The sequence below is a fragment of the Gavialis gangeticus genome, unplaced genomic scaffold (genome assembly GCF_001723915.1).
Source record: "Gavialis gangeticus isolate Ggan-Ray unplaced genomic scaffold, GavGan_comp1, whole genome shotgun sequence".
Classification (NCBI taxonomy): Eukaryota; Metazoa; Chordata; order Crocodylia; family Gavialidae; genus Gavialis; species Gavialis gangeticus.
In genome coordinates this window covers 76,635,134-76,645,382 of record NW_017728993.1, presented here as the reverse complement: position 1 = coordinate 76,645,382, position 10,249 = coordinate 76,635,134, and the positions used below count along the sequence as shown (strand labels likewise).

The following is a 10,249-nucleotide window of genomic DNA, read 5'->3' as shown; positions in this document are numbered from 1 at the left end:
GGGGGGGGGGGGGTTCTTTTCCCTGTCCTGACATTTTATACAGTATACTCAAATTAGATATTTGCTTTTAAAGATGGCAGGTATATTACAAAAAGTAATTAATCTACAAATCTTGATCCATATGGATTGTCTAGGATTGGGGAGCCCACTCTTGCATACTCCTTACTCTGGATTAGAGAGTTTGGAAACCTTGAGAGTCCTGGTTCTAATTGAGGCAGGTGACTACCATGGACTTAATAATGGCAGCCTGTGGTTGTGAGTGCACAAACAGATTCTTTGTCATGCACAGTGCAAGTAACATCCAATACTGTTTGGCACTGTCACATTGACCAATTAGAAATCTGTAACTGTGTTACTGAAATGTGCGTGGAATAACAGCAAAGTATCATCTAAGGTAAAGACACAAATCTATGAGACTTGTGCATTGTCATCCCTGCTTTAAGGTTCAGATATGTGGAGTATATATGCTAGGCATATCAGGAGACTGAACAGCTTCCCGATGATATGTCTGCATAAGACCCTGAAAATGAAGTGGGAAGACAGAATATCAAACACAGTGGTGCTGAGGCACGACTGACACACTTAGAAACCACTATCAAGAAGAGGAGGTTATGATGGATTGGCCATGTTAGGAGAATGGGAGAAGACTGTATTTCCTAAGACTATTTTGTATAATGAGATTTAAAGCAGCTCTAGAAAGTTGAGTGACTTTCTATGGTGGTACCACAATGCATACAAAAATGATATGGAGCCATTCAACATCAGTGTAGAAAGCTGGGAGAAATGTGCAAAATCCTATCTGACCTGGAGGGAATATTTGGCACTGGGTACAGCTCAATATAAAGCAGCTTTAATCCACAATATGAAAGCAAAGCGAGAAAGAACAAAGCAGTGTGCTGTAAATTTGGACTCCAAATCAGACAACGTATAGATCTGTGAAACTTGTGACAAGCCTTGTCAATCTCAAATTCGGCTTGTCATCCACAAATGGATTCACTGGGTGCATCTCTTTGTGCAATTAATTTGAATCAATAAACTCCAGAGCAGTTTGAGCTGGAGTAAATTACTCCTGGGTGCACCACCTATACTTGCACTGAGGACAGATCAATTTGAGCAGGGGTGAAGCAGTTCATTCCAGGGCCACTCCTGTCCTGCTCTCTCCTGGGCTCTGGGTGGCAATGTCAGGAGGAGGAGGGGTTGGCTACAGCACAAGGGTGCTGAAAGTGTGGAGCTGTGTGGCTAGGAGGCAGCAGGATTCTAGGCCTTTCAGTCTGGGCTGACCAGTTTTAATGTACGGCTGTGGTCAGTGTCTACATGTGTTTAATTGCAGTTAATTACCCTACTGTAAAATAATACTGTCCTCAACAGTACTACTTTACGGTGACTTTTTAGTTTACTGTGGCCTAATAGCGTTCCACATGTAGACAGTGATACTTTATTCCACAGCTAATTAGTCTACTCTGAAGTTGAGTGTACATGTAGACACAGCCATTAGGCATTTGATTAGACCTCTTATGTGTACACTATGATCCAGAGGGTTGACAGTTGCACATTGGGCAATGTGACTAATTGTAGAGCAGAGTCTGGCATCCCTGAGTATTCCAAGTGCCAGAACTCCTACCTCAACTCTGGCTCTCAGGGTTTCCATGCTCTGTGCCCATATAATAGAGCCAATAGGGAGCCTAGGGCCATGGCTAATCTGGGAGTTTGAGCTTCCATGTTCTGACTAATTTTGAAACTTTGGTCTCAAAATGTTTGGATTAATCCTAGCTGAGTGAAGTGACAGGGGAGAAATTCTTGTTTGCCTTTTCATGGAAAAAATTTTAAATTATGATTTTTATTTCTAAAGCATAATATTAGCTTCATGCTAAGCCAGGGGTGGGCAATTATTTTGGGTGGAGGGACACTTACCGAGTTTTGGCAAGCTGTCAAGGGCCACTGGCTCCCCACCTCTCCCTGCTGGCACAGCCCAGCCCAGCCCAGCCCAGCCCAGCCCAGCTCCTTAGAGCCCCTGCCAGTCTGGACCCTGTGCTGCTGCCACCCTGCTCTGGGCCCTGGCTCGGGAACACCAAAATTGGCCCCATGCTTCTGTCCATGAGCCCCGCAGCCTGCCACTGCTATTTTCCCACTTTCCTGCCTGCTGCTGTTCTTCCTCAGCCCTGCCCACTGCTCCAGCACCACATGGTTCCTGGATGCAGAGTCAGGACTGCAGAAGCCAGCCAGGACCAGCTCTGAGGACTGGCGTGATCACCTGCAGTCCTGCCATGCCTCCCCTCCCCCTTCTTATTTGCATTGTCCTCTCCAGTGGAGGGAGGCAGGAACAGCCCCAGGCTCCCAACTCAGAAACCTCTGGTAGGCACAGGCTTCTTTCTGGCTGGGGCTGGGCTGACCTAGCCTTGCTATGGCTACTGGGTCCTGCTGCCAGCTCCCCCTGCATCCTACTGCCCTGGCTCCTGTCAGCTTTGATGGGCAGCTGGGGCAGATAAATATTTCACCTATGAAATATGAAATATATTAATTTTCTAAACTTTTTAGGGGCCCCACAGGCCAGATAGAATGGCCTGGTGGGCCAGATCCGGCCCACAGGCCATATTTTTCCCATCCCTGTGCTAAGCTCTGTGCTTTTTGAGCTAAACTGTTTCCTACAACCTACCAATATAAAGAGGTTTGTCCTGCAGCCCCCACAGGGGCTTCAGATCAAGACAGCAAACTTTCCATCTTTAAAAGTACTGTTTGTTGAGATCAGAACAGAGTAGCCCTGAGCTACCCCCACCAATCCCCTGTCCTTGCTGGCAGGTGGCAGTCAGTGGAGAGGTTTAGAATTTTTTTAATCTACTTTTATAACATGCATACAGTACTATGTTTTTCTACAGAAAGAAAGGTAAAATAATTGCACTTTGCTCTTGGAGTGGAAGGCAGTAAGATTTCCAGTGGTTTTAAGACCTGGGGGGAGGGGGTCATTCCACAGCCTTGGGTATGGCTTGGGTTGCTATCTTCAAGAAAGGAAGGAAGGAAGAAAGATCTGGGAAACTATAGGCCAATCAGTTTGACCTCAATCCCTGGAAGGATATTGGAAAAAAACTAAATCAACATGGTGCATGGTGACCAGTGGTATGCCCCAGGGTTCTGTACTCGGACCTGTACTCTTTAATGTATTTATAAATGATCTGGACTCTGGTGTTAGAAGTGGAGTGGCTAAGTTTGCTTATGACACCAAATTATGGGGAAGTGTGGTCAGCTACAGTACTATAGGGTAGCAATTCAGACAGACCTCAACAGGCTCACAAGGTAGGCAGACCAAAACTTGATGGCATTTAATATGGAGAAATGCAAGGTGCTGTGCCTCAGGAGAAAAAGAACAACACATCATACTTACACGTTCGGCAATGCTACACTCACTAGCACCGTAACTGAAAGAGACTTGGGGGTCAAGTATAACCACAAGATGCACATGAGCCACCAATGTGATGCTGCAGCTGGCAAAGCAAACAAAACCCTGGCTTGCATTTATGCAAGACCCGGGAAGTCATCCTCCTGCTTTACTTGGCCTTTACGCTCAGGCAGAGCCCAATGGAACTCAACCCTAGCTCCTGCACACCCAGCCAGGAAACCCTATGACCCTGGGCTTGGGCTCAGCCCCAAGGAGCCCAACTCTGGCTCCTGCACACCATATCTCAGAGACCAGAGACAGGTGCCTATGTATCATTCACTAGTGATCTGTCCTAGACCTTTTACAGAAAATCACATAACTTAGATCAATTCTGCCTTGGGCTTTTTGGCTATAGAGCTAAACCACTACCATAAATACTGCCAGGGGACAGAGTTTGGCCCTAAAGTTCCCAATGTATGGACCAGGGTCAGATCTATGGGAATGCAGTGGTGTGGTCACATTTCTCTGCTGCTATCACCACCACTGTCCCCAGCCACGCTGAGCAGCCCACACAGTTGCTCCCTGCAGCCAGAACCCCAGAGGGGCAGAGCTCTGAGAGGACACTGAAGAGTAGGGTGGGGAGCAGGCATAGGTGGGGGAACCCTCGCTAGCCAGCAGCCTATAGCTGTAGCAAGACAGAAACAGCTCTGGAAGTGGGGCAGGAATAACTTTGGGACTCTAGCAGCATCAGTTCCTGAACCTGCTCATTGCCCAGCACCCTGGTGTCCCCTTATAGCTCAGGGGCTCCAGCCACACCTCGCCCCCCATTCCTCCATTGTCTAAGAGTCACATCCCTTTTAGTAAACTCTGTATCTGCCTATGTCTGGAGCTCTTCAAAATATAGCAAATGCCCCTAGATCCTACTCAGTGAAGACTCTAAAAGGCCTTCTCCAGAGAAATAGGGTTCATCCTTCAATAGTTTTCATGTCAACAAAAAGAGGACATTGAAATGGACAGAATCAGAAAATGAAAATGAAACCTCTCTTCACAGAAAGTTCAGTTAGGGCTCCATAGCAGTGAGGGCACTTAATTGGCCTGAGTGGTGCCATGAAACCATAGAAAGGTATGTCCTGCATTGAAGATACAGTGAGTATTGAAGGCCACTTGGAACTTTGAATAATTGCACTCATCAGTGATTATATAGGGCTACAGGTGTAGACTCTATAAGTATAGAATTATATACCTATAGACTTATAGTCTAAAGGTATAGATTCATGGAAAATTAGGATTGGAAGGGACCTCAGGAGGTCATCTAGTCCAAATGCCTCCCCAAAGCAGGATCATCCCCTACTATATCAAACCAGCTAAGGCCTTATCTAGCTGGATTGCAAAAACCTCCAAGTATTGCAAGTGCTCAATTTCTCTGGGGAGCCTGTTCCTGTGCTTTAGTGCTTCTTGTGAAAACAGTTTTTCCTAATATCTAACCTAAACTTCCCTTGCTGAAATTTGAGACCATTGCTCATTGTTTTGTTATCTGCCACCACCAAGACCAGTCTAGCACAATCTTCTTTGTAACCACCCTTCAGTTGATTAAAGCCAGTTATTAAAACCTACATCAGTTTTTGCTTCTCCAAGCTAAACAAGTCTAGCTCCCTCAGCCTCTCCTTGTAAGTCATGTTCCCCAGCCCTCTAACCATTTTCATTTCCCACCGCTGGACTCTATTTTGTCTACATCTTTTCTGTAGTGGGGGGTCCAAAACTGGACACAGTGTTCCAGATGTGTCCTTGCCAGTGCTGAATAGAGGAATAATCACATTCCTTGATCTGCTGGCAGTGCTCCTACTAATGCAGTCCAGTTTTCTGTTACCCTGCTTTATAACAAGGGCACACTGCTGGCTCATATTTAGCTTATTGTCCACAGCAGCCAACAGGGCCTTTTCTGCAGAGCTGTTGCTTAGCTAGTTGGTCCCCAGCCTGTAGCAGTAAATAGAATTGTTCCTTCCTAAGTGCAGGACTTCGTACTTGTCCTTACTGAACCTCATGAGATTTCTTTTGGTCCTCCAATTTGTCAAGTTCTCTCTGAATCTTGGCCAAACCATCCAGCATATCTAAAACTCCTTGCAGCTTGGCGTCATCTACAAACTTACTGAGGGTGTACTCCATCCCAACTTCCAGGTTGTTTATGAAGATATTAAACAAAACCAGCCCCAGGACTGGTCCATAGGGCACTCCACTTGATACCAGCTGCCACCTTGACATTGATCCATTGACTACTACCCTCTGAGCTTGATGATCCAGCCAGTTTTCTATCTACCTTGCAGCCCAGTCATCCAAGCCATACTTCCTTAGCTTGCTTGCAAGATTATTGTGAGAGGCTGTATCAAAACCTTTGATGAAGTCAAGGTGTATCACATCCACTGCTCTCCCCACATCCACAGAACCAGTCATCTCATCAAAGAAGGCAATCAGGTTGGTCAGGCATGACTTGCCCTTCATGAATCCATGCTGACTGTTCCTAATGACCTTCTTTTCTGCCAAGTGCTTAGAAATGGACTCCCTGCAGACCTGCTTCATAATTTTTCGCTGTACTGAGGTGAGGCTGATTGATCTTAAGTTCCCTGGATCCCCGCTCTTCCCTTAAAGATGGGCACTATATTTGCCTTTTCCAATCATCTGGGACCTTCACCCATAACCACAAGTTTTCAAAGATATCCAGCGGCTCTTCAGTCACATCAGGCAACTCCATTAGAACCCTCAGGTGCATGGACTTGTACACATGCAGCTTTTTTAAATAGTCCCTAACCTTTTCTTTCACCACTGTCACTTGCTCATCTCCTCCCCAAACTCTGCTGCCAGGTGCAGTAGTTTGGGAGCTGACTTTGTCTGTGAAGACTGAGGTGAAAAGGGCATTGAGTACTTTGCCCTGTGCAGCTTTTCATCTTGTGCCATGTATTTCATTCTGTGTGGGTTTCTTTCCATTGATACCTTTTAATTCAGAGTCCTCTATTTTACACAGAAGGTAAGAAGCTGATGGCACTTTTAGAAAAAAAAGTCTAAGCATTAACCCCAGTATCGCCTTCCCACTGAGCCACCCTGGAATCCAGAAAAGCACATCAGGTACCACGCTGGCAAAAGGAACATAATGCCAATCATTGAAATTCCCTCAAAAGATTTTTTTTCCCATTCAGCTTTCCACTAGGTGATAGATAAAAGCATTGTGAAGTTAAATTATAGAGAATTACATTCACTAGCATTAAGGGAATTATAGCTCCAGGTTTGATTATGATATTCCCTGTTTGGTATTTGAGTGCTAACAATATTTTTGTCATGCTATTTTTCTTAGCAAAGTTGTTACAAAAATGGAAATACAGGCAACATAGCGATTCCTGTGGTAGCAAAATTCAATACGTTTAATAGATTTTGCGCTGCATTTTTTCATTTACTATTATTTTATTTTGATTACCTTTCTGAAGGAAAAATTAGTTTCTGTCAAGTATTTCCAATGAAAGGAAACTGGATGCAAGTTCTCCAGCTGAGCGAAAATAAATGGGGTAGCTGGGAAACAAATCTAACAAGTTACTCTTTTGGAAGCTATCTGCCCCAGATACAATATGTTAAGCTTGGTTTATCAAAAGCTTTTGTTCTTAAATTTGTTTGAGCATAATATAATAAGCCCTGTATATATATTTTTTATCCTCCAGATGAAATGAATGATCATCAGAACACTCTTTCTTACATCCTGATCAATCCTTCCCCAGATACAAGACTAGAGCTGAATGATGTTGTGTAAGTTGATGACATAAGGCATAAGATACACAAAGTTTCTCATTTTCACCTTTCTTGTATCCTTTGAAAAGTATTGCTTTTCTTGTTTTTATCCCAGGAGAAATAATATTGATGCACTTGTAAGAAAATTAAAATGAAAAAAAAAGCCTAATTCATTTGCGCCAACACATTTTAATGCGCCCTGTTATTTAAATTAACAACCCTTTTCCCTCTAAATTGTAGTAACAATTCAACTAAGGACATTGAGCTCTTAGATGCCTTCCTATTATTTAATAGTCTCATTAGGTTTCTTGCTTATGAGTTAGATCTCCAGTTGCAAGATCAGCCTTCCAAAGTTACCCATCAGTTGTATCAAAGCTCAATTTTCTTTGTGGATTTAAGGGTCTGATTTAAAACTTAGTGGAATGCCTTCCACTGAATTCCCTGTGTTTAGGATCAGGCCCTAAGGATAAATCCATGTCTAAGATAATTAAGATACAAGTTACATAGTCATAACACATACACATTGCTTGAGATCGTTTTTTCATGGTTACCAAGAAGTGCAACATGTTAGCACCTGTGATATTGACGGTACTTTTATAGAATAATTATTACAGGTTGCATTAATGTACTGTAGAATTTTCCAGCAAATCAGGATTTCATCTTGTTTCATCAAAACAAGAAAACCCACTTTGCTCATGGCACTTAACTGTGAATAGAAGATAATCAAGATGTCATGACTCTCCCTTGTTAGCCCTGTGTTATTACATCTTGAAATTTTGCAAAGTGCAAAAAAATGGAGAAGATAAGGTCAGCTCTCAAAATGGAATGTGCAGTCTGTAACAGATGCACAGTCTCCAGCACCAATAGAATTCATAAGAATTTCCCAAATTGTCACAGTCATAAAATGCTAGTTTGTGAAAACTGAAATGTTTCACAAAAATATCTTGACTTTGGTGAACTTATGACAGGATTAATCGAGTCTGCTGAAACGTGGTAAATTACTGCTGAAGCACTGAAAAATGGTGGCAGAGGTGCTTTAACTAAAGCTTGTTTGAGCTTTAGTTAACAAGCACCCCTACCACCATTTTTCATCGCAGAGATGCTGATACACATGACACTTTGGGAGCTATAATTAGAGTGAGTCTGGTAGCCACTCTAAAGTGCCCCCCTTACCACTCTCAGAACATGTCTATAAATGCTCTGGTTTTCTAAGGTCTTCAGAGCTGCAACTATATGAAACTGAAAAGTAGTATGGCAATTTGAGACAGTAGCTGCTGGGAATTATCTATCAGAAACATCGTTTTACACATTTAATTTAAACAAAATAGTCCAGGATTTCAGTTCCAAAATATTTTATTTTGACTTTTTATCTTGAGATGGGATGGGTTTATTTACAAAAACAATTGGTTTCCCTGCCAAATTTAAGCAAAGATTGTTCTCACATAGCCCACTTGTGTTTTAACTTCTTCAGGCAAGGAGTTTGTGTGAGAGAGAGAGAGAGACAGATGAAAAAGATCATTGTGCCTGATTCTTTGGGTGGAGTGGCAATACAGTTACATAAATGATTTCAATAAAACAACACAAATAGAAAAGGATCTTTACCCAGAGCAAACTCTTCAAGGTTCAAAAAGTCCAAAGGTATTTCATTGTTGCTTGCCTCTGTACTTCCTTATGAGGATTAACCCAATTTCAGCTAGATTAAAAACAGACACATTGGTCATAGTCATGTATATACAGGCAGCAAAGCTACTCTAACACACTGTAATTACAGTGTGTCGGAGCATACTCGATTAATCGAATCTCCTGAAGCATGGCAATTTCTGTGCTCCAGCATCACATGTACCAGTGTCCCTGTGCTGAAAAATGGCAGTAGGGGCATTTTAACTAAAGATCATTTGACCTTAGAGAAATCTATAACTAATTAATGTACCTTCCCCACCAGACTATGTGTATAAATGCCCATTGATGCTCTGAAAAATTCAGGAGCTTTTCCACCTTGATAAAATGCTGGAGAACTCATCCCTGTCTTAGCTGGGGTTTAATCCTAATGGATACCCACATGGTCATCAGGCAGTCTGCATGGTAAGGCCACCACAAAGCACTGAGTGACTTTGGAAGCCCTGAGCTCTTGGCTCAAGGTCTGGCTGCATGTAAGGGCTTTCCATGAGCCTCAGGAACCTGTGTCGCTATGGTTTGTGATGCTTCCTGGGTGAGATGGTATGAAACTTGGAAGGGCTATAACTATATGTTTATTTCAGCAAATTCTCATAGGAACATAGGACTGCAAGGGGCCTCCTTGGTTATCACATTCAGTTCTCTGTAGTCACAGGCAACCGTTTGTCGATAGAGGGTGCATCTACATGTGCTATTAGCAGAGTGCAATAAATTCTATTGCATCTTGCACCAGAGTTTATTGTTCCTGGCCACCATATTTACACGTGCACTTAAGACCACAGCATGTTGAGCCTGGCTGGAGCACTCCAGCTGGCAGGGGCCCAGGGGTCAGCTTGCCAGCCTAGGGCTGCTCTTACTCAACACAATGTACTGTGAAGGGGCTGTTTCAGTATTGGGCTAGCTAGCAGGAAGCCCCTGCATTGAAGCATCCGTGTGCCCCAGCCAGCCCTGTCAGTGTCCACACAAGTATAACTGTGCAGTAAATAACACCACCACAGGATAGTTCTTGTACTTAAAAGTACTAACCTATTGCAGCATTTATTAGTTTACTGTGACCTAATAGGACTGCACATGTCGGTTCTGAGACTTTACTGTGGAGCTAATTAGGCAGTTCTGCAGTAAACATTTCCTGTAGATGCACCTAGGATCTACAAAAGCTTGCATCCTGCTCCCTCTCACATGCCTTTGGACACACACACACACACACACACACACACACACACACCCCCCCCCACAATGTGCCACAAGTAAGGAGCGGTAGATACAAGGGAACTACCAAAGAATTTGTTAGATGTTGATCCAGTTAAACATTCTGGGACCCAAGGAGAGTTGGAGGACCCCATCCCGCCAAAATCAATTACTCAAGAAAATAAAAGGGCTTACTCAGTTTGCATAGGTTAATATATTTTCAGGATAATATTTTATATATATATATAT

At 43.3% G+C, this 10,249-nt stretch overlaps 1 protein-coding gene across 1 annotated transcript in view; it reads left to right on the top strand.

The window, feature by feature from the left end:
- The window catches only part of KCNT2 (potassium sodium-activated channel subfamily T member 2), a 451,804-nt gene that overhangs the window by 433,435 nt on the left and 8,120 nt on the right, over nt 1–10,249 (top strand). Inside the window, exon 29 of the mRNA XM_019502030.1 lies at nt 7,072–7,156. Within this exon, the coding sequence (XP_019357575.1) occupies nt 7,072–7,156 (85 nt within the window). The remainder of the gene's footprint in view (nt 1–7,071; nt 7,157–10,249) is intronic.